Consider the following 22,253-nt stretch of genomic DNA (forward strand, 5'->3'; position numbering starts at 1 on the left):
TCAAAGAAGCTGCGAAAGAGAGAGAGAGAGAGAGAGAGAGAGAGAGAGAGAGAGAGAGAGAGAGAGAGAGAGAGAGAGAGAGAAGTATATCGCGAGCGCGTAACGGGGCCGTTATGGCACCGATATACAACGGCGTCGGCGGACCACCTGGCTCAGGACAATAATTATCCGCGAGTCATTAACGGGGGCCGACGAGCTACGCGCTTTGTGCGCCGAGAGGAAAAATCCTCGATGCGCCGCGGGATTTATATACAAGTACGCGGTGCTTACCACTTTTTTACTTCCAGCCGCACTGATACGAAAAACAAACGATACGAGCGACTTTTCCAAAACTGGAGAAGAGCCTCGCGCGGAAAAACTCGCAGCGCCAATAGCCGTGCCATAAATTCACGTATATGCCTCACCGGTGAAAAAGACTCCCTCTAGCGAGCTCATGACTCCGGAGCAATTATTTTCCGCTGGACGCAATATTTCAGGCCGAACGTCTTAATAACCGAGGATGATCCTCCCGCTCGCGCTGCGCTGCTCCTTTTTCACGGCTGGGCTCCTGCTCGCGAGGAGGAAGAACTTTGTATGAAATTACCGGTTAATCGGCTGGCTGATTGCCTGCCTACGATTTTTCAGGGGCCGCCGCCGCCGCCGCTGCTGCTGTCGAGCTGCTCGTTGAGCCCGGGCATTATTATAGCTATACACGGCGCCATTTGAATCGTGCGCGAGAACGCTGGATATCGTAGTCGACATACGGGTTTGTGTAGCGGTTTTCCGAGGATAATCTACGTGCTATCGATCGCACGCGAAGAAAGAATCACCACAACGAGTTCAAAGTCACGCGCCAATTTATTCGGGGTACAAAAAGAGATTCCGCTCTCCCAAAAATACACTTGTTCTCTCGCTTTCTCCGTCTAGTATAAGGTACAGATCGTATGTTCTGTGATCTCACGCTGGAACCGGGAGCTGGTTCGGTATCGGTCTCTCGACCGGCTTGACTTCGAAGGGCTTTGTCGCGGCTGGTGCAGTCTTCGGTCGGTACTTTTTTCGCCTGATCCAGGGCCTCTTGTACCGCATCACGGCGTCGGCGTCGATCTCCGTGGTCCTGATCAACTCCTCGATCCTCATGCTGCGAATCAGCTCCTTCGTACTTTTCTGCTGGGCCACGTTGTTGTCGTAGTCCGACATCGGCGCCGTTCGATTGTTCGTGATGCAGAAGATGCTCTTCAGGGTTCTCCGTCTCTTTCGACCTGGATTTATCGGAGATTCAGGTAAGAGGCTTAGAGAACATTCTGAAAAATGGACTGAAAATTACTCACGCTTTTTGTACTCGTTCTTTGGTATTATGGGCTTCATGTACTGAAAGAGAATGACAAATTGCGTTGAGTGATTTGAACGACTTTATTTCTCGTAACTTATTGCTGGATTCATCCTACCAATTCGGAGTCCGAATCGGTGTACTCGAAGGAGTTCTCGAAGCTCTCGGCCGTCCACGTTTTTATCGCGTGCAACCACCTCTCGTTCTGTTTGGCTCTCCTCTCCTCCAACAATTCTTCGAGCGCCTCGTAGTTGTCGCCTATGTCCTGAATCAGCCACCTTGAAAAATCGATATTGATTACGCAAGAATTTGACGATAAGCGAAGATTTCGTTTTCCTTACGAGAATCCTATGTCGATATTCTTATTCAAATTGAAGTGCTTATGCTTGTCCGGATAGCACGAGCAGATTTCAACCCTCGTGTAAGATTTGGCATAGTTGACGATTTGCTCGATTTTCATGATCTCGATCAGGTCCAGCTCGTCCACGGCTTCCTTGAAGTCTTGCTTGTTTCCTAAACTGAAGAGCGACGCGGTTGGTAAATCAGGATTTGAAAAAAAAAAAGCCCACGATCACTCTCACAACTCGTCGCTGCGGGTTATGATTTTCATTCAGTACAGGTGCATCCGTTCGTGAAGCGAACAATAAAGCGGTCCGACAGTGAGCGGACGCGAACAATGGCTGTGTATAGGTAATAACGATGGAAAATAAAGAGGAGGAAACATGCTTACACTAAAACTGGCTTTTGTGAAATTAAGTCGTGACAGACTAGATCCTGAAAAACCGCGGTGTTTTCAGCTAGGCGACGGTGGTCGTTACAGTCCACTACGAATATGACGCCGTGCACCTAAAATATCGATTAATGACGGATATAACGGTATAAATAAACGGTGCCCAGCGCTGTTTATGAAGCTCTCAAGAGGCCGATGAATCTTTACACTATATAGACTACTTTTTCTCCGTATACTCGAGGTAAAGTTCAATAAGCGATGAAACTTACGTCGGCGTAGTACTTTGGCCATAGCGCGCGGATCTGCGGACCACCGCCTACATCGTACAGGCGTATAGAGTATTTTGATTTGTAATCGAAGCTTACGGTACGAAATCCTATGGTGGGCACGACGCTCTCCTGCGTCAGTAGACTTTCTGTAACGTTGAACAATTTTTCAGCAAATTTCTTTAGAATCGAAACTGTTGCGCCAAGTCATTCAATTGACAGAGCTCGAAGAAAAGAAGCTACGCATCAATAATTAAATTTCGCTTATATACTTACTATTAAAAATATAGTTGACCACCGAACTTTTTCCAGCGTTGTCAAGACCAACCACCAACAATACTATCGACCTGGAGTTGGAGCAAGAGCGATTATTTATTAAGAAGTGAATATTATAATTAAAAGTATAGGGACAGAAGCGCGAGTCTATATCAAAGAATAGCGATCGACGTACTTTTTGCGTTTCTTCTTGCATCGAATTCTTTTCCAGGCGGTCCTCGCGAACTTTCTGATCTCGTAACCGATGCAATTTCCCATTGTTTACACAGAATAGTAGACACATTTATGACGAATGCTCGGGATCAACAAACTCCAAAAACGATTCTATCATAGCACTGGCCGCTGCTAAGGCAAACAAACGACTGCGACCAAGTGACGCAAGCGCCAAAGCGTAGGTGAATACGAGTATCGCAGGTGCGGAGCTCGGTTGGTAACGAAGGAATACGTGCGCACATACTGCAGAGCTTTTCTCCTTGTTACTGACGGCGGATAGAGAAGGAAGCGAGGTTTTGCAATGACAAGTCCGCTGATTTCAATATACTTAAACAAATTTTACTATACGCGAATGTTCGATACATTTCATGGTCCGAATCGTTAAATACACAAGTATATATTTAAAATAATTTGCTTACAACAAATCTCACATCTCTCGATCAAATGAAATGTGTAGAAAACACCTTATCCTCCTTTAATCTTACTTTATTTTCTAATAATTTTCTCGATATCTTGCAGTGAGTAAAAATGCACATGTAGTCAGATCTCAAAAACCTTTTGTAATAATCCATTAACAATTGCTCCATACAAATGTGAATTTGCGTGTGTGATGGCTCGTTCAATTCAATGTGTCTTTGCCTCTAAGATTCAAAATCACACCGAGTTAAATGTACATTTCATTGTGACCTTACCGACATAGTACTGTAAATATATGTTTATATGCACGTGTGTGTGTATGTGTGTGTGTGTGTGTACGTGAGTGTGACATTGCAGTATATAAAGAAATTTTTTTTCAATCAATGAAAACCGAATTTCATAATCAAAGAATATACATAATTTAATAAGAAAAACTTTATATAATATATAGAGAGAACTCCAGATCGCATCTCGTGAAAATCAATTAAAATATGAATGTTCTAACATGTTCAGGTGAATTTTCACGTTCTTATTGCCTAAATTTCATTCCTTTTTACATAATCTATGTGTTCCTTATTTTTCCAGGCACATAATTCTTATCTATACAGACCTCCTGCAAAAACATGTGTAAACATCGCTCATTTTGCGCTAATGGGTGTCCAGCAATTCTGCAACACAGAAACAGAAAGAAAAAGGATTAGCAACGGTATCGTTGTCGCGCTATACTTACAACAAGTAATTAATTTTTGTGCGCATCGGCCAACCTAACCCCACTGCCGATTATTATAATTTTTAGATTAGATTCACGCCGCACAGCAACATGAAAGTGCGCCTCATCGATGTGCGCATGTGCGATAATTAATAAACGTATGGAAAAATAGCCTTCCAAATTTATCTTTTGATAAAATTATCTCCTCTCGATAGAAAATCAATGTGCTCTACATATTGTTGCTCATTGAGTATAAAAACTCTCACAAGTGACACTTTTTGTCACTGAAACTTACTTATTCACAAAAACTTCCAAGCCCTTCCTTCTGTCCTCGATGAAGTCCTCTTCGAATATTCCATCATCGCCTCTGAAAGGCATTTGTCTTTTCCACGCTTTACCGGGCAGTGGAGGCACTACAATCTGTAATAAAGTCACACACAGTTACATCAAGTCAGAGATGTACAATGAGCAGTACCAAAATTAACAAACCTTGCTGTCCCGTTCAAGTTCATTTCTCAGCCATTCGAAATCACTGTATCTTCTTCGCACGCTGGAGTCCTTAACTTTGAAGACTGGTAAATTTGTCTGCAACAGAAGCACAAGGATCGCAATTAGAAAAGACAGTACGGGCTGGTGCTCCAAAATGGCAAACTACACAAACCCCATATTTTTCCCTCTCAATTTATTAATGAAAAATTTCCTGCTGCCTCCTCAAAGCAGTCAACAACCTCCCTCAACAGATAACCCGTAAACATCAGCTACTGACAGACAAGCCCAGCAGCACCACTTGTTGCTACATACTCAAAAATTAAGAGGCCAAGAATAGATCTCGACAGATCGTCCCGCATCCTTTGTCCGCGCGGAGCTTGGCTCTCTCATTATCATCGCAGTTCAACGCGTAAAAATTCGAGTGCGAGTGATTCACGATCGGACATGTGAAACCCATTAGCCATCGGAAAGAGGCGACTCCGGCGGATAGTCTGCTCTCGGCAGCAGCGTTTATATCGCTCCGATCTGATCCAATACCCTACTGACATGTGGACTCATCACCGAAAGGGGTGTGTGTGTGTGCGTGTGAGAAAAGAAGAAGCCACAAATAAACAAAACAACCGACACGTAAGTCGTCGGTCGGTACGTACAACGTATAGGTATACATGACACATAGGTATAACCGCGAGAAACTGTGCGCGTGTTTTGCTGGGTAATGAGAATAGCCGACGGAGAAGAGGTGTCGATCGGAGCACCTGCGGAACATATTAAAGAGACGTGTGACACAAAGAGCCGAGGAGGAGAAGGAGGCGGTGGTGGTGTAGGTTGCGAGAGAGCAGTGATATAGACCGATACTCACTCGCATCCGGACTTCATAGTCGGTGTAGCGCTTCTTGCCGAGGCCGTGAGTGATCGGGTTGATCACGTCGATCTCGAGAAAGTTCGCCGGGGCCGCGTAGGCGTCGTCGAGCGTTTGCTTCTTGATGTTGAGCCGCCGCGTCGCGTCGACCGTCGTATCTGCCATGGCGCTATCCTCGAGACACAACAACTGTCACCACCGCGCACTTTATACAACACTCCTCTTTCTCTCTCTCGCGATCTCTTGTCCCCTTCGGCTACTCCGCCGCCGCAGCACTAGCCTACCGGACGTTAAATCCACCTACCGTCACGTCCTCGCGGCTGCCGCTCTGCCGAGGAGAGATATGTGTGTACACTGTACAGTGGGGTGGGCAACGACAGCGCGAGAGGCATAGACCTTCGCGGACGCACTGCGCATACCAGCCGCCTCTCTTTGTATATATGCGTGTGTATCCGTATGCGAGAGTCTGCTGCTGCTGCTTTAGCTGGCCGATACGAGGAATCCGGTTCCTCCCCCTTTCGCTGAGAGAGAGAGAGAGAGAGAGAGAGAGAGAGAGAGAAGTGCGGACGTATGCGAGGTCGTTGGTTCTTGCCGCTGGAGCAGCGCTTTCATTGGTCCCCCGATACAGAGGGAAAGTTCCTCGGCGATTATGTTATTGCATTTTGCGATGCTCGAGATGGGCGACTTTTTAACGCCGAGTACGAGCGCACTCGCCGATCCTATTAGCATAGATTTACGCTGCAATTCGTAGCTCTCTGCGCTGTTCGATTATTATCGCCTGCTACTTACTGACTTTGCATTTTGCATAGCTATGCTGCTATTTCGAAACGGTTTTTGCGCTGGCGTCGATCAGTTTTCGTTTGTTCAATTTACTTTGCTGATATCGATTTTTAGCGATGTGCAGCCTGCGTCGATTTTGTAGGACAGCCAACAAGCTTTACATAACGTCTCGAACTCCTTTCATTCGATGCGATGAATGCGAATGCGACGTTCCTACGGTTTCGTCATTATATGCTATATATCTATTATTCGCGTATCTCTTGGCGCGAAACGCGGGCGCCGCCTATCGGGTTCTCTTTTAGATGTTGTTTTTTTATTTTTCGATCATAATAATTTATAATAATTTGATCATTTTATTACACTTCCTCTCTCTGTTTCCTTCTACTTTGAGACCATTGAGCTTAGCTTGTTCTGTAAAGCATAATATCTGACGATTTGCAGAATTTGTTGAAATTAAAAATATATACAAAATATACATACACTACACTACACTTTTAAATGGCCTCCCGACAAGTAGCAACAGCAGAAGCTCCAACGATTGTTGCGATTGGCCGCTTCCCTCAAATCTCAGCTTCCGGCGCCCTGATTGGCCGCGACAAATGGTCCATAAAGAGACTGAGTGAGAGAGAGAGAGAGAGAGAGAGAGACATATCGCTACTGATGCTGTCGAATGCAGCAGCTGCATAATATACAAACCAAGCCGCAACACACACACACCATAAAATTTCGGAACGCGCCCCCCTGGAATGTCGTCGTCGCCGCGTAGTTCGGAGGGGAAAATCAGTGCGTCAATCGGGTCGACAAAAAACTGATCAAGACCCATCGACGCTGGACAATCGAACGCTTTGATTATCGTCGAGCGTCTTTTCGTCTCTGTTTTACGTCGAAAAAGGGAGCGTAAATACACAATCCTGTGGCCGCGGCGAGGATCGAACAAAGAAACTAGAGATAATGCAGCTGAGGATTGGAGCTTTTTGTGTCGTGGCTCTTGTACTTTCCGAAAACGCGAGAAGCCGATGCTAGCGTTTAGCTGAGGTTAGAAGGATTAGTTTGTTTAATCAATTAATTAATTGAAAGCTAGTGCAATTTTGGAAGGGTTGATCGAGATGGCCAATCCGGAGGGTACAATACTCTTCGCTAAGCTTGAAGCTTTGAAGGACATCAGGTGAGATTTTTACTGGCATTTGCATTGACTTGTTTGATGGGTTTGTTGATGGTTTGTTTTTTCTTGTGTTTAGATCCAAGACTCTCCAGTTAGACAAGATAAAGCAGAGGATCTTTCAAGAGGTCGAGCTCACTGAACAGGAGGACAAATGTTTGATGGAGTACAAACAGGAGATGGACCTTCTGATGCAGGAGAAGATGGCTCACGTTGAAGAGCTTAGGCAAATTCATGCTGATATCAATGCTGTAAGCTTGATACTACATTTTTTGTGGCTTTCTTTTATTTTTCTCTTGTGAAAAATGATTTTATTGTCTTGCTCAGATGGAATCGGTGATCAAACATGCAGAGGAAGCTAGGAATAGGGCTAGAGAAGCTGCTAAAATTATTCATAATAATGACTATCAGCCTCTGAAACACGACGTTGATAGAATGAGAAGAGATTATTTAGGTCTTGAGAGATTACCAGAACTTTATGAAATTGAGTCTGACATAACTCCAGAGTAAGACATTCATTCTTTTGTTCTACTTTAACAAAAATATTTTGCCACATACTGTCCATACAGTCAAATTTCTTTGGAATTCTAGTTATTTTGATCGTGCAGTACAAAAGTCAGAGTGGCGAATGGACGTTCGAGGAGAAGATTTGCTTCCTCCACTAAATATGCACTCGCATGGTGGACATCAAGGAAGTAATGCCTTCTTGGCGCCACAGCCTCTACAAGGCTCTAGTAAGACAGAACCCAGACCACTTCCTCCAGCCCCTGGGCCTCCTGCTCCAACATTCAGGTGCATTTCAGTTCATCACATTGTAATTTTTTTTACCGAGATAATATGGAATGTGTACTAATGCTATTAAATTTTCTTTCAGACAACAACCTCCACCCATGAAGTCTTGCCTTTCTTGCCATCAACAGATTCACAGAAATGCACCCATTTGTCCTCTGTGCAAAGCCAAGTCTCGATCTCGTAATCCTAAGAAGCCAAAAAAGAAAGACTAAATTTTTTATTGCCAAGAAATTCATTTATTCATTCATTTACTGATTCATGGTAATCACATCATAATTATAGTGTAATCAAAATGATTCAGCTGATGGAATCTTAGCATACAATTCATAGCTGTAAGATGTGTCATTTTTTTAACAATTTTTTTTATCGTCATCAGAAAAAATACGTGTCATTAGTACAAAACGTTTGTATGTTTGTCTACCTGTATCAACTGTCTTGTTTTAAATAATACTACAAATATATTGTAATAATTGTGTGTTCAATGAAGCAACATTTTTTTAATTTTTACTACAGTTGTATCTGCAGTTAACATTTAAATTATTATAAAATTTATTAATAAATGTTTGTAATAACAAGTGATTCTTCTTTATTTATCAAACATCACTTCATTAAATTTCTGTCACAAACTATCTCGTGCACTACTTTTTGATTGGTTAATCCATTTTTTATTGGACAAGGTTAGTTCACACGTCATTTTACGCACGCGTGAACGTGAATAGCCATATGATCAGTTCTCTGAAAGATGTTTACGTGCAGTTAGCTCTTCTGCTATTTCATAGCAAGTGCAATTTGTAAAAATCATGTAATTATATGCCAAAAAGTAGAAAAGCATTATAAAGGAAAACTTTTTTAAATAAATTAGAACATTATGAAGCCCTTACCACCAGCAATGGATTTAAAACAGGTTAATTTAATACATATTTATTTTTTACAAATTAATTTTCTCACAAAATTATCATTACTGAAAAAATGATTCCCTTCAGTTTATGAACAGCAGACAAGTTTTAAAGTTGTACAGAAATATCTTGAGAACTGTAAAACTAATACCTGATAAGACTGACAGAGAATACATGAGGGAATGGGCAAGATCAGATTTCAAAACCTACAAAAATGTAACTGATGATGTAAGTTATATATTCTCAGAATAATTAAGATAAATTATGAATATCTTATTTATGAAGGATTGTCAATTATGTTATAGTTGCACATAAAAGCATTAATGGATCATGGAGAAAAATCACTGCGAGAACTCCAAAAGAACTTAGGTCGAACGCAGTAAAAATAATTTTATGTGTGTGCATGATTCATACTGCACAAAAAGGATAGGACTAAAATGAAGAAATTCTCATATGATAAATGAAAACTGTTTTTATATTTATAAATTCATCAGCAGTGTATAATAAATATCTGTACATATTTAAATAGTTGCACTAGCTTACGTATCACAATAACTGTATAATAAGTCACATAGTCTACATTTTATGCAGGTACATATTTATCAAATTAAATCCAAGTAGCAATGTGAATGTGGTTGTTATGGCCAAAGTAATCATTGAGCGTGCACTCTGTTGTTGTATCTTGTTTCTTAACAAAGTCTCTGTCAATAATGCAGCAATGTGTTGACCATCAAAGTAAAAGCAAGGCACTACATTAATGACTGCCAAGCCTGATGAAAAAACTGCAATATACTTGCAAAGTAGAATTAAGGCCTCTGGAAAATTCGGATTTAAGAAGGAGAATTTTGGAACCCAGTCAGTCAATTCAACTGTATAATATATTTCTGAAGGATGTCCAAAAAATAGTACATCTTTATGTCCATATCTTTGGATTTGCACAATCTGCTCATAGACATATTTATCAGTCAGGATAAGAATAAAGAAATTTATAAATTTTTAAACTGATAAGTTACCTTTGTTCTGTTGCCCAACACAGGTCTAACACACAAGTCATTAAGCATAAAACACTGGTCATTGTTTTGACATAAATTATGGGAGCTTTCTACAATTGCTCGAGTAGGAAGGCAAAAGTGCATGGCAGCTTTGGGAGTCTGAATATCAAACCCTTCTAAATGCTCAAAACATAGATATCCCTTTTCTACATTGTGCTGATCACAGCAGTTATAAACTCCATTGTTTTTATCCGGAGCCAGAAAAGATTTATCTAATTCCTAAAAATTAAACTTCATTACAATCTGCATAGTATTAATTTTAAGAATCCACTTGCTTAGTTAAGACGATACCTTGACCATCTTATCTGTTACACAGTAACCAGGAGTTGGTGCCTGAGTTGCCTGCAGAATACATGTTCTCCAATGTGTTGAATTTTTTACATAACAGTCATTAATTCTGTGTACTACATCTCCTGATAAAAGCCCAGAAGGTCCTAATAGAGGAGATTTCTGAAATATATTTTCAAGCATGCAATTACTGCTTCATAACAAGAAGATAAAAGAGTATTGTATTACAACTCACTGGTGAGATATCTTTGATGAAGACACCAGCATTTGTCATGAAAAATGGTGAAAAAAATGCCGTGATAGCTCCTATGAGAACAATTGCAAATCCTGCAAAAACTATATTGTGCCATACTCCAGCACACAAAATTCTCAAGCGATTCTTAACTGGTAACATAATAAGTTGCTCATCGCTTATGTGAACAAAAGCAACTGGTACAACAAAAAACAATATCATTCCTATCCCAAAAAAGCGTACATCTTCTCTTACTGCTGCCATAGCATGTCCCATCTCATGCACAACACTGCATAATATTAAAGAGAGCACGTAGTACCCCATTTCATTGTAAGGAATATCAACTCCTGGAACCTGATGACAATTAAATCACTTTGAAGAACACAGTAATGATACAGTAGAAAACAAAATACAGTTCAATTTACCATAAGTTCCAATACTTGTTCTTTCTTTTCATTTGGTGATGCTGAATTGTACAACCAAATGTTAAGTGTCATTTTTAAAATAACTACTATTGATATTGGAAGCAGTACAATCGTTGAGATCAGTCCTGCATTGTACCACAGTGACCAGAATTTGGAACGATTCAATCCCCATCTCATCAATGAACGGTTGAAGGCAGTTGTGAACCATTTTATGCGTAATAATTTGATTTCTAGACCAAATTTATTCAACAGGGTCAGGTAGGGTAGATGCATACATGACTGCAATAAATATTTTATGTCAAAGTAGAAAAATCTAGCTATAGGTCTATTAAGAGTAGCATTATAAGGATATCTGTTGTGTCAGATACAGTATAAACATTGCACATAACCTAATTTGAAATTAACGATGAAATAATGGCTGTAATAATATTGGAATATAAAAGTCAACATAAAATATTGACGTAGAATACAATAACGAATAAGTCTTACCACGAAAATAGTATTAAAGAAAAAGAATGAAAAGTGAATGAGTCCAATAATTATGAGGATGTGAAGTGCTTCCATTATGATACCATGTTTATCGACTACTGATTTGTTTTAAACCTAGGCTCTAATCACTCGAGCGTGTATCAATGAGAACTCGAAATTTAACGACGTCTCCATCCGATAAAATCAAATCCAATAAATAAGTTGAATGTTTTATGTTATAACTTCGTCATGCAAAGATACCCCGGAAGGAAAAGAGCTAATTCAAATTTCGCGATAATAGGTTAAAACAGTGCTCCGCGAACTCTGTCGGTAATAGCAAGCGATTTTGTAAAAAAATATTGATTTTTAAAACAATTTCAATCAATTTAATAAAAAATTCGAAAACAGCTTAAAAAAATAGTGAATTTTCAATATTTCTGACTAATCTCTCTGATTGATCTCTACACGATACATAAGTGCTCTACATTCCAGAAAATAATCGCTAAACTCTCGAAATCATCCAGCGAGCGTCGCCACTACTTGATCGCTTTATAGCGGTGTGTACTTGATACACCGCAGATACGATGTTCAGTTCACCTTGGGACAACCGAGCGTCGAGCGGTGCTGCCGTGATGGTCGAAATCGCAACTACCAAAGATGCTCCAAAATGCATTACGGAGTTGCGAATGGACTCGATCCGGTAACTTTCAAAGTGACTCCCAAGGATTTTTGCAATCGCCTCGAGAATCGGATACTAAACTGGCCAGAGTAACGATTTTCGAAAATAAAGCGATACCCGGGGACGGTCTATAAACGCAAACGACAAGAGTGAACGATCACCTCGACAGCAACTCGCCGAAGGGTCGCCAGGTCGGCGCTACCTGACCGAGTTGCGCGCGCACCGGCGCACCCAGCAGCTCTGGCAGCAACAACCATCAACAACATCTCTCGGCGCACGCAACGCACATGTATACAAGCTCCTCGCGTTCTTCCCCGTCCGCCGTCGTTGTATATCTCTATAACTCGTTGACGAAGGCTGCCGCGAGACGTGTGTGTGTGTGTGTGTGTGTGTGTGGAGAGCGTGCGTGTGCGCCGGTGTTTTTCACTCGAGAGCCAGCTGGGCCGCGCCGCTTTGGAAAAAAACGTAAACTACACCTAATAGTGGGCGCAGACTCGTTCGACGAGGGAATTTGAATCGGCGGTAATTCGAGTGCAGCTATACGGCAAAAAGGAGCCGGTGCGGATAGTGGAGCGCGCGCAGGGGAGAAAAATAGTTGTGTAACAGAGAGCGAGAGAGAGAGACGAAAGGCGTGTGTTGTGAAGCAGTGCATCGAAGAAACGCGCGACGAGTGCGGCGGGGAGGAAAAATCATCGCCGCGAGTAAAAAAAGACAATAAGCATCGAAGCCAGATAGGTATAGAGAGTGCGAGAGTGCGATCGAGATAGAGAACGACACACGCACACGGGCCGCATTATTTATTCTCCGCTCCTTAGCTGCCCCCACTACCAGGTGGTGCGGCGGTGTGTCCAGAAGAGCGAGCGAGCAAGAGAGAGAGAGTAGAGCGGCGGCGGTAGAGCGACAGACCGTTCGTGTTCCTCCATATTCCGTGGGCGCACGCGCGCGCGCTCTCCTTCTCTCTCTCTCTCTCTCTCCTTCATCGTTCTTCCTTCCTCTCCTCCTTCTCCTTCGCAGCTCCGTCTTCTTCGCTCTCTATTCACTCTGCCGCGTAGTGTTGGTGCACTCGGAGGTGCCGTTTCGTTTTGAGAGATCGCCGTCGCCGTGCTCGCCGCCGCCGCCGCCGCCGCCGCGCACCAGCAGTGTTGGCGCAGGGACGTGCGACTGACTGAGCAGTGTTGGGTGAAGAGTGGAGACGGTCCTGCAGCGGTGCAAGCGACCGAGAAAAAAGAAAGTGCGATCGAGGGGTTGTGCCTCTCGTTCGGAGGGAGCATCCGCGTGTGTGTCCGTGAGAGTGTGTACCTGCGCGGCCCAAGAGTGCACCTGAGGAAGCCGCTGTCGCTGCTGCTGCAGCAGGGAGAGAGAGCCACGCGCGAGGGACGGACTGCTGCTCTGCACCAGCAGCAGCGCTGCACACTGCGCACACAGCGGAGCAGAGGAGGAGTAGGTAGCGAGAGCGAGAGAAGACGGTGCGGCTGCTGCTGCCTCCGTCGTCGACGGGCACGACTCCTGCTGCATGGAAGATACGACGCGCACGGGCGGCATGGAGAAACGGATAGAGCTGGAGAAGCGCGGCAGGAAGCCCGCCGAAGTGAGTACTACTGCCTATACATCCTTTTCGCCCAGCAGTCCCCTTTTTTCTCTCGTATGTTCTTTCTAAGTATTATTTGCAAAAGTCGCGCGTTATACACAATCCTCAATTTCTCTCCTTCGTGCGTGCTCCGTATAACGTGTGTGTACATGCGTGCATAGGCGGGCGCGTTATTCAACAGCGCCTCCGCCGGGCGAGAGAAAAAATCGAGCCGGGGGTGAGGACGACGACAATAACGAGTGCACGAAATCGGGATGCGCGTGTAGAAAGAGAGAAAGAGCGAGGATAGAGAGAGAGAGAGAGCGTTGCGATCGGGGAGAGACGGCGAAAAAGAAGCATGGCGCGCTCGCGCCGCTCTCACTCGGAGGCACGTATACTTATATATATATATATATATATATATATATATATATATATATATATATATATATATATATATATATACACACCGACAGAGCGAGAGGGAGAGAGAGCACCGACACGTTACAGCCGCGCGCGATCGTCGTGATTCTCTCACTCTCTTTCCCGGTTTTACTCCGTTTCTTCGTCCGCGAGAGCATATGTGCCGACGTCTTTTCCGCGGTGCCATCAGCGGCGGCGGCGCTCTCTCGTTAATTGATCGAGGAAACGTGCGAACGCTCTCCGGCTGCATTAGCGGCCGCCGCGTAATTGTGTATATACCTGCTCGTATAACAACTCTCTTCTCGTTGCCGATGTGTATAATGCGTACTCGGCTTTTCCATCTCGCTCCCTCGAAACGCGTGCGTGCGTATCGGCGATATCGCGACGTCACGCGCGCACACGCGATAGTAGAGAATGGCGTCAAAGTGCAGTAAACTGGTCCGTGCGCGTACGCAACAGCTTCGAAAGGCCCGCGCCGTAGCACACATCAGCACCTGTTCGCCGTCCGAGGGGGGGGGGGTGGTGGTATACACAACGCTGCGCGATATCGACAACAGGTCGGATTCATCGATCTATGCGCGAACTCGCGGAAGTCGGCCATCTCTCGGCTCCGTGTATTATTGGGTCAAGGTTCGGGCCGCGCACGGGGCCGTGTTTTCTTTTCGAGTGCTTTGCTCTCCTATATAGTCGCGCTATTCATTGTGAGCACTGCCGCCGGAAGTGCGTGGGCCAGAGAGAGAGAGCGCTCGGTTGATATGATAGATCGATCGGCCGAGATGTGAGAGAGCGAGAGGATAGGATGATCGGCCGCGCATCTTTGAACTTGAGCACGTCCCCGCTGGATTCTTGCGCGAGAGTCAAGAGAGAGAGAGAGAGGGAAGTAGGTACACACAGAGTGTGTTGTTGTAGAGCGCTCTCTCTCCTGCCACGCCGCGTCCCGAATCCGCCACTGCGCATGTGCATGCACGCGTGTATATACGCACTTACTTCGAATACGTATCTATACATCTATATGTACACTCTGTTCTGTGATGTGTATACTTACACGCGCGCGATTCGGGAAAAAAGGAAGCAGAGCCGCGTCTCCGAGGATAGTACGAATCCGCGCGGATCTCGGCAACAAGTCCCGTTGCGAGACTCGCTTTGTAGGCGTGAAAATGGGCATACGGCAGGCGCGGAAAATTTGCGACGCCCTCCGCACTATACACACAGCTGCAACGGCCGACGACGTCACGCGTGCCGCCGGCCATGTTGTGTGTCTGTCGGACGAGTCCACTTTGCTCTCTCTCTCTCTCTGCGCCGCCGCATAACACGCGCGAATTGAAACGGCGCGCGCACCTGTCGTCCTGTTTTTTCGATGCATCTTTCTCGCGCGTATACTAAAGGATACGATGTGCGTCGTCGAGTGCGTCGCATCTGCATACGCGTGTACGAGTGAAGTTTTCACATCGCGAGGGGTGGTTCGCGCGTACATACTGTAGCTCGACGTGGACAGGGGGACAGGCGAAATTTTTGGGATAGAAACCGAGGGATTTCGCGTGCGCCGCGTGGGCGTTGATTCCGCCGGCCGCCGCTGCGAGAGCAGTGGCGTAACCGTGTTACCGGGCGCCCCTCCCTCCCCCGTCTCTCTGCGTGTGTGCGAACACGGCTGACTGCGGATAGGCGCGTTTCTGATGAGTTAATCTTACCCGTGTATTAATGTATGCATACGAGGCGCAAATTCCTATCGATTTTTACTCCGCTTCCGTGGCTCAATCGATGCGCGTCTTCGCTTGTTTGTATGGTTGGCGAAAAAAGGCGCGAAGTAGAGAATTCAAACGCGTTACGTAAGCGCGCGCTGAATTTTTATCATCCCGACGCTTTCGTATTCCGCCGCGAGTGAGGAGAGTTCCCAGAAGCACACGATTTCGCTGTCGATTCTGCGAACTTGGACGTTCTTCGCTTAAAATTTTCGGAAAAATTCGCTTTGGTATATTCCATCGAAAAAAAAGCTCGCCCACAACAATAATATTAATAAAAGAGACACCCGATGGCGAGTTCGGGGCACACGCACGGAAGAATGAATTGAAAATCGATAGCCGGTGTGAGATTGGCGTCTCACCGACCTTGATGTACTCCGTATCTGCACACACACACACTCTAAGCAGCGGGTGGCCCGTGAGAGGAAACGGCTGTACGCACTTAGTCGGCTACACGACGATTCGACGCTACAAGACTCGGCGGGGGTGGGTTGAGAGCTTTCGCTGGTCAGGTAGACTATGAAAAAGCATCATTATCCGTGTAACGATTCATCGAACGGAAGCTCGTGCCTAGAAATTCGATCCACATACTGCGCGCGAATTTATAACTTCAAAAAAAGCAAACAATCGCAAAATCTCCCCGCAGCAAGGAAAGAGTCTATAAATAGTCGCGGCCGAAGTGCATATAGAGAGAGTCGCGCGCCTTGACTTCGCGAAGTCCGCGGCAGACAAAAGGAGGAGAGGGCGCGCGCGCAAAAATGCAAAAGAGAGAGAAAGAGAGCGAGAACGGGTTAACTAACCCCCTTCGCTCGCGCGCGCGCGCGCGCGTACATCAGCCATACGCCCCCGCGACTTCGTTGCCTGCCTGCTGCACAGTCATCGATCCGTTCGGCCGTGCGCGGTGTGTACCCGTGTCTCTATACGTGGACGCACTTTCCTACTCTCATGCGCGGCTCCTCTCTTTCTCTGTCTCTCGTGCGCGGGTCTCGTGCGATGCGAAATCGAGCAAGCCTCTGCGGGGTAGGATGCGGTGAACGACTTTTTTTCTCTCTCAATGATTCCTGTAGCGTTACCCTTTCGGAGAATTTGAAAATTTTATTTCGAACCGAGTTTAATTCACAACGTACAGAACTCTCCGTCGCGAAACTTTACACTAACGCATTGTACAATAGACGTCGGCGAGGAGAGATGGGGTGCGCAGCGAAGCGCGCTCTTAACGCACCGCGTTTTCCCACGTGACGCCTCTCGCTCGCGCGCGCCGGCCGCAAGAGTTGAAACGCACACCGGCTGATGTATACCTACACGCGCACGTCGCGAGAGAGGAAAATACCCTTAACTCGCGCCTTATAACTGGGCCACGCCGTGCCGTGCGTGCGCGAGACTCTCCCCGTTTTTACGAGCTTTCGCGACTGCGTTAACGGTGCTGACTTTCTTCTATCATTGTACCGCGTGGGATTCTAGTCAGTAGTATGGCTTTTCGATTTTGCGAAACGAATTCAAGCGCTGGAAGCCGGAGAGGTTTCGAGAAAAAGTCAGCTGCGCTGGCATTAGGCGCGCGAGATTTCACGTGCTTTATACCTCTTCTATCGCGGTTCGTCCCCGCTGTTTTCGCGCGTTACACGCCTGTTACGCGACGCGCGCCGCGACGGTCGCCTAACTCTTCCGTCTCTTTCTCCTTTCTCCGATCAATAAAATGACCCATCTCCCGCGCCGCCGCCGTACGTGCGCCTCTCTCTCTCTCTCTCTCTCTCTCTCTCTCTCTCTTCGTGTGACCCCTTCTCCTCCTCTGTGTTAGCGTGTCGCGATTTGAATTTTTTTATCTTTGCGCGATTTTATGCAAATTGTGTGTGCTAAAGTCCATTTTGCTCTCGTGTTTTTCAGATTACAGAGTTCGTACTCGACAATTGCCGGAGTACGAATATCGTCGGCCTGACGGACGAGTTCGTCGCCCTAGAATCGCTGAGCCTCATCAACGTGGGACTCACCAGTTTAAAAGGCTTCCCAAAATTACCAAACCTCAAAAAGGTACGCTTGTTCAGCTGTGTGAATGAACTTTAGGTCATCGATCGCCCAATAGATCGATCGCTATAACGAACCGATTCGAATGTTTCAGTTGGAACTAAGTGACAACAGAATATCGAGCGGTTTGAACCTGCTGCACACGAGCCCAAAGTTGACTCACCTGAACCTCAGCGGGAACAAAATCAAGGACCTCGACACGCTACAGCCGTTGAAGGAGTTCAAGAACTTGAAAAGCCTTGATCTCTTCAACAATGAAGCGACAAACATGGACAATTACAGGGAGAAGGTCTTCAGTCTTATACCCAGCCTACGGTACCTTGACGGGTGAGTTGGTGATAAAAGGAGTATGGTAGGCTCGTTTGCAGCTGAGCAAAATTTTCAACTTTTGGAAATGTTCGCAGGTACGACATTGACGACTGCGAAGTCGATAGCGATGGCGAAGACGACGAGGTTAACGGTAACGACGATGGAGATGGAGATGCTAATGAAGACGACAGCGAAGAAGGTAATTGTCTAAGCCGACTATTCTCACGCGCTTGTTATTAACTTATGCATGCACGATTCGTATATTCACGAACTCAGTTTTCTTTCTTTCAGCTTCCGACGAGGAAGACGAGGATGACTTGGAAGACGGAGGAGTTCTCTTAGATTCGGTGTATAAAGATCTCGAAGTAAGTATTCGAAATTCCGAATTTCCGTTTTGTTTTTTATCTGTGATTTTTAAATTCACGGTCGTTTCTTTTACCTTGCAGGACGAAAGCGACGAAGAAGATTACGTTGTTGAAGCCGACGAGGAGGAAGACGACTACGAATACGAGGACGAAGAAGATGAGCAGGAAGAACAACAACAAGAAGGTATGCACGAAGCCGAACGTGAAACTGCATACCCAAATATGTAAATACAAACATTGTGTAACATAATGTCACTTTTTGCAGACTCGTCTCCTGCCCGAGGCAAAAAGAGAAAACACGAAGACGGCGTTGAATCGGGGAATTAGAAATTCGTTTACGACGTTTCGATGCTGTCGAGAGAATGTAAAATTCGTTCAAACGTTTAAAAAACAAAAGGTGTGCCGCCAAGAGAACAGCTGGGAATCAAACTAATTGACCGACCAATGACAGACTACAGTGAGTTGCGCGATTTTGTCAGTAGATCATTGACTGAAAAATTGTAACATACGACTAAAAACAAATGAAGTACAGAGAGAGAGAGAGAAACGGAGTGAACGTTTGTGCGTGAATGAGTGCGAGAGCGAGCGAACGAGCAAGCGAGAAAGAGAGATGGACAATTATTATATGCGCATAAAACGAAAAATGAAAAAAGTATATGTAAAACAAAATGGAAGTTATCGAGAAATGGAGCATTAAAGAATAAGTTGGAAAGGATGATGGAGGAGGCATAAATAAGGGCCGCATTCCAGCTAGACCCAACACGCGTTTTAGTTATACTAACGATATTTTATATAGAGTATATAGTTAGAGAATTAGAAGTGTTGCATAGTTTTGGCGAGAGAAGAACGGATGTAAGAAGACACGACTGGGGTCTCAAGAGAGTACGAGTTAGAGAGAAGGCAGCGGAGTTTTACACTCATAGGAGCGTATTTGTCTGTTAGCTCCACTCGGCCAAAGGCTGGGCTTATGCTGGAATGCAGCCATCGTTAATCAGTACTAAGGTTATATAAGTTACATTTTAAATACATCATTATTGTACCATTATTAAGCGTAGAATGTAAACGAGGATCAACTTTTGTACAGGTTTACAAACCACACCCGTCGAAATGATGCGCGGTGCCGCACTGTGATTTTTGAGACGGGAACATGTTTCGTATGTACAGGAGGCAATGTTTTAATCATGTTTCTTTTTTTACTTTTTCTCGGGTCGTCCAAAAAAGCCTTTACGATTGATTCGTACCCTCACACTTTCAGCTAATTAACCATTACCTTTTAGATGTAAGGTAAACGAGGCGCGCCAGATTTCCATTCGATTCGTCTTGCAAAATTTGGAAAATCGTGACCGAACAATTATGAGTTTTTTTTTGCCCATCATCAACAACTGAATTGTAATAAATTTATATACGTCGTAAGATGGACCAATCAATCAAGACAATTGCAAGGATCGAAAAAAAAAGAAATATAGCAGTGCTATATCGACTGCTAGTATATTTGTCATATCAACGACTGCAGATTTTTTCGTACCTTAATAAAACGAGAACTCCAACTCACTCAATTCCTGTAACACATATTATTACTTCTAAAATTGAAAAGGAAGATATTTTTCTTATAAAATATAGATAAATAAAAAGTAACAGAACAAAAAAAAAATGTGCTACTAAAACCTTTACTTTCTGTCTCAAAGATCACCCACCGGCTCCTCAGCTACTACACAATCTTGCGATGCAAATTTTGCCTGTCGAGATTACAGATTAAGAGTAGTAGATATTATTATACTTATTTTAGAATTATCATTATAAAATGATGATGCGAGAGGGGACGAAAGAGAAGTTTACACATGTGCTTTTGCAACGATTCGACAGTGGCTAGGCGTCGTAAAGTTAAAAGTTGAGGGCAGGCGGATAAATAAAATACCGAAGTAGAGAACAACGACGACAACACGTTAAAAAAAAAGAAAGATAGATTGACGTCGACGAGGACCCGAGTCAGTTTTAGAGTAAAGTAAGAAAACTAATTAAAAGAAAATAAAATAACGTAAATGAATAATTAATTATTTAATGAAAACAATGGACGGAGCCGAGAATCGCGAGAGACTTGGGACGGTTGTAGATGACTGAAGACCGCGAGAGACGAGCCGCGATCAGAGGCGACGTATTATAATTGTGCGACAGAGTGCTTGTGAGAGTGCGTTGTGCGAGCAAGCGACAAAAGTAAGAGAGAGAGGATTGGTTTTATAACAAAGTGATAGAAAATGTACCAGAAAAGTTTACAAAAAAAGAGAGAGCGAGAGCGAGCGAGTGCGAGGAGATAAAGTTAATGAAAATATGAATTATGCGCGGTAGGCAGTGCGTAAAAGGTGGAGTTTGAGAAAATTACAGATCTAGGAAAACGAGGCTGGTGCGCGCCCGAGGACTCGTGCGGGGCTGACGCCAGATTGGTTTATGGCCTTATCCAATTTTTCCAAGACTAAAAGCAAACGTTATATTAGGTACCACAAAGCACACGGCGCGCGTGTTATACAGAGCTAAATTTGTAAAGAAAAAAATTTTCTCGATCAGCGGTTATTTGTTTTTGCGGTTCGCACGGAATCACATACGTATTAGAGAAAAGTCTAAAAAAATAATAATAATAATAAACAGACGGGAGGAGATGAGTACCGGCCGCCCTAAATGCAATTTATTACCATGTCTCTCAAACCGATATTATATACAATCAAAATGATCCGTTAAACAAGCACCGATGTTCAAATTTCAATGCTTATTATATTAGTGCGCATTACTTTGAGTGACGTTGCCCTTGCGAAGATAAGGTATAAAGAGGAATATTTGGAAAAAAGATGCAGCAGCAGACGTATAGGAGAAAGCTCGACGAGCGCTCTGAGCGCCGACCCCCGAGCTTTCGAGCATAAACTTCTTAAGATAAAAAAAAAAAGTTAAAAAAAAGAAACAGAAAACAAAAAAGTCTATATATGTACCGATATATACATATATTTTTTTCTAAAAAAATTTTTATCTTTCTATCCTGCAAGGTTGTTCAAAGTGATCAACTCGTCACGACTCACTAATGTATATCGCGGAATGAAAAATTTAAGGGAGGTTTGGTGGAAAAAAAATGCGGGAGGGAGAATTATCTAAGTACAATAATAATGAAAAAAAAAAAAAAAAAAATGAAAGAAAGAATTTTATTATTAAAAGAGATAACTTTGACTATGAAAGCTGGTGGTTATATTGAGGTGAAAATTGAGAATTTAAAATGAGGGAGAGCGTATAATATATACAAGCGACGAAGAGTAAATTCCGAGCGGCCCGCGAGGCAAATGCGCTTTTGTCAATTGTAATTTTTGGATAGACCATGTGTTGATGAGTATGAGCGATGATAGCGAGAAAGAGAGTGAGAGAAAGAGAAAACATTTTGTCTATCGCCCTTGTGTATCAGGTATACGTATGAACTTATTACGGTTATACATATATATTACACACAATACATACACATACATTTGCGCGTGTCGTCCGTCTGTTTCTGTTGTTAAAATGGATTTTTATCAGACGTTCATTTCTTTTGAGCAATCCTCATCGCGAAATAAGAAAAGATAATTTATTAATAAAACCATTTACAAATCAACCAGCCCGGTGTTTTACTTCGCCGCATCCCATCAGTTCCTTCGAGAGAAAAACTCGCGATTCGAATTTTCCGCGCAGCTTTCAGCCCGACCAATCGCGGCGTCGCCTTCACCTCCCACCGAGCGCAGATCCGCCAGATGTTGCTCTCTCTCTCTCTCTCCGCTGAGTCCGCGA

The 22,253-nt window shown here is 44.1% G+C and overlaps 5 protein-coding genes across 12 annotated transcripts; 3 read left to right on the top strand and 2 right to left on the bottom strand.

The window, feature by feature from the left end:
• Positions 1-818: 818 nt before the first annotated feature.
• Positions 819-6,218, bottom strand: LOC100123273 (sorting nexin-12). 3 transcript variants are annotated; one of them, XM_008203704.4, is made up of 11 exons: positions 4,719-4,848; positions 4,407-4,502; positions 4,213-4,337; positions 2,754-3,876; positions 2,579-2,649; positions 2,306-2,451; positions 2,037-2,152; positions 1,648-1,824; positions 1,425-1,584; positions 1,308-1,347; positions 819-1,238 (listed from the first exon to the last, which is right to left on the bottom strand). In XM_008203704.4, the coding sequence occupies exons 4-11, from the start codon at positions 2,834-2,836 to the stop codon at positions 937-939; spliced, it is 1,095 nt and encodes a 364-aa protein (XP_008201926.1). In that variant the 5' UTR covers positions 2,837-3,876; positions 4,213-4,337; positions 4,407-4,502; positions 4,719-4,848; the 3' UTR covers positions 819-936. The 3 variants fall into 3 exon arrangements, with proteins under 3 accessions (XP_008201926.1, XP_032456208.1, XP_031788281.1); XM_032600317.1 differs by lacking the exon at positions 2,037-2,152; XM_031932421.2 differs by lacking the exons at positions 819-1,238; positions 1,308-1,347; positions 1,425-1,584; ... (3 more) ...; positions 2,579-2,649; positions 4,719-4,848 and adding an exon at positions 5,266-6,218 and having other exon boundaries at positions 3,109-3,876.
• On the top strand, positions 4,782-8,482 carry LOC100120228 (zinc finger C4H2 domain-containing protein). The gene is made up of 5 exons (XM_001607747.6): positions 4,782-7,210; positions 7,284-7,455; positions 7,532-7,710; positions 7,796-7,996; positions 8,079-8,482. Exons 1-5 carry the CDS (start codon positions 7,152-7,154, stop codon positions 8,206-8,208), a joined length of 741 nt encoding a protein of 246 aa, XP_001607797.1. The 5' UTR covers positions 4,782-7,151; the 3' UTR covers positions 8,209-8,482.
• A 194-nt stretch (positions 8,483-8,676) lies between these two features.
• On the top strand, positions 8,677-9,897 carry LOC100123282 (LYR motif-containing protein 2). Its single transcript, XM_031932422.2, has 3 exons — positions 8,677-8,900; positions 8,980-9,120; positions 9,198-9,897. Exons 1-3 carry the CDS (start codon positions 8,865-8,867, stop codon positions 9,273-9,275), a joined length of 255 nt encoding a protein of 84 aa, XP_031788282.1. The 5' UTR covers positions 8,677-8,864; the 3' UTR covers positions 9,276-9,897.
• Positions 9,345-15,245, bottom strand: S2P (membrane-bound transcription factor site-2 protease). 5 transcript variants are annotated; one of them, NM_001193293.1, is given in 6 exon segments: positions 9,345-9,834; positions 9,906-10,163; positions 10,236-10,394; positions 10,468-10,818; positions 10,890-11,168; positions 15,072-15,245. In NM_001193293.1, coding segments are annotated over 6 exon segments (1,533 nt in total). In that variant the 5' UTR covers positions 15,192-15,245; the 3' UTR covers positions 9,345-9,468.
• On the top strand, positions 12,275-22,080 carry LOC100123297 (acidic leucine-rich nuclear phosphoprotein 32 family member A). 2 transcript variants are annotated; one of them, XM_031932420.2, is made up of 7 exons: positions 12,275-13,624; positions 17,647-17,790; positions 17,879-18,111; positions 18,189-18,292; positions 18,370-18,458; positions 18,540-18,642; positions 18,724-22,080. In XM_031932420.2, the coding sequence occupies exons 1-7, from the start codon at positions 13,550-13,552 to the stop codon at positions 18,783-18,785; spliced, it is 810 nt and encodes a 269-aa protein (XP_031788280.1). In that variant the 5' UTR covers positions 12,275-13,549; the 3' UTR covers positions 18,786-22,080. The 2 variants fall into 2 exon arrangements, with proteins under 2 accessions (XP_031788280.1, XP_001606921.2); XM_001606871.6 differs by having other exon boundaries at positions 18,385-18,458.
• Positions 22,081-22,253: the final 173 nt, after the last annotated feature.

The sequence above is a fragment of the Nasonia vitripennis genome, chromosome 5 (genome assembly GCF_009193385.2).
Source record: "Nasonia vitripennis strain AsymCx chromosome 5, Nvit_psr_1.1, whole genome shotgun sequence".
NCBI lineage: Eukaryota > Metazoa > Arthropoda > Insecta > Hymenoptera > Pteromalidae > Nasonia > Nasonia vitripennis.

Excerpts from the sequence above, each read along its gene's own strand:
- LOC100123273 (XM_008203704.4), bottom strand. The coding sequence starts at position 2,836 with ATGGGAAATTGCATCGGTTACGAGATCAGAAAGTTCGCGAGGACCGCC. Across the intron at positions 2,650-2,753 it reads TGCAAGAAGAAACGCAAAAA|GTCGATAGTATTGTTGGTGG; the intron begins GTACGTCGATCG and ends CTCCAACTCCAG. Across the intron at positions 1,239-1,307 it reads AAAGAACGAGTACAAAAAGC|GTCGAAAGAGACGGAGAACC; the intron begins GTGAGTAATTTT and ends CGATAAATCCAG.
- LOC100120228 (XM_001607747.6), top strand. The coding sequence starts at position 7,152 with ATGGCCAATCCGGAGGGTACAATACTCTTCGCTAAGCTTGAAGCTTTG. Across the intron at positions 7,211-7,283 it reads GAAGCTTTGAAGGACATCAG|ATCCAAGACTCTCCAGTTAG; the intron begins GTGAGATTTTTA and ends TCTTGTGTTTAG. Across the intron at positions 7,997-8,078 it reads CCTCCTGCTCCAACATTCAG|ACAACAACCTCCACCCATGA; the intron begins GTGCATTTCAGT and ends ATTTTCTTTCAG.
- LOC100123282 (XM_031932422.2), top strand. The coding sequence starts at position 8,865 with ATGAAGCCCTTACCACCAGCAATGGATTTAAAACAG. Across the intron at positions 8,901-8,979 it reads CAGCAATGGATTTAAAACAG|TTTATGAACAGCAGACAAGT; the intron begins GTTAATTTAATA and ends GATTCCCTTCAG. Across the intron at positions 9,121-9,197 it reads ACAAAAATGTAACTGATGAT|TTGCACATAAAAGCATTAAT; the intron begins GTAAGTTATATA and ends ATTATGTTATAG.
- S2P (XM_031931624.2), bottom strand. The coding sequence starts at position 11,453 with ATGGAAGCACTTCACATCCTCATAATTATTGGACTCATTCACTTTTCA. Across the intron at positions 11,169-11,378 it reads TCTTTAATACTATTTTCGTG|TCATGTATGCATCTACCCTA; the intron begins GTAAGACTTATT and ends TATTTATTGCAG. Across the intron at positions 10,164-10,235 it reads TAACAGATAAGATGGTCAAG|GAATTAGATAAATCTTTTCT; the intron begins GTATCGTCTTAA and ends TTTAATTTTTAG.
- LOC100123297 (XM_031932420.2), top strand. The coding sequence starts at position 13,550 with ATGGAAGATACGACGCGCACGGGCGGCATGGAGAAACGGATAGAGCTG. Across the intron at positions 18,112-18,188 it reads AGCCTACGGTACCTTGACGG|GTACGACATTGACGACTGCG; the intron begins GTGAGTTGGTGA and ends AAATGTTCGCAG. Across the intron at positions 18,643-18,723 it reads GGAAGAACAACAACAAGAAG|ACTCGTCTCCTGCCCGAGGC; the intron begins GTATGCACGAAG and ends CACTTTTTGCAG.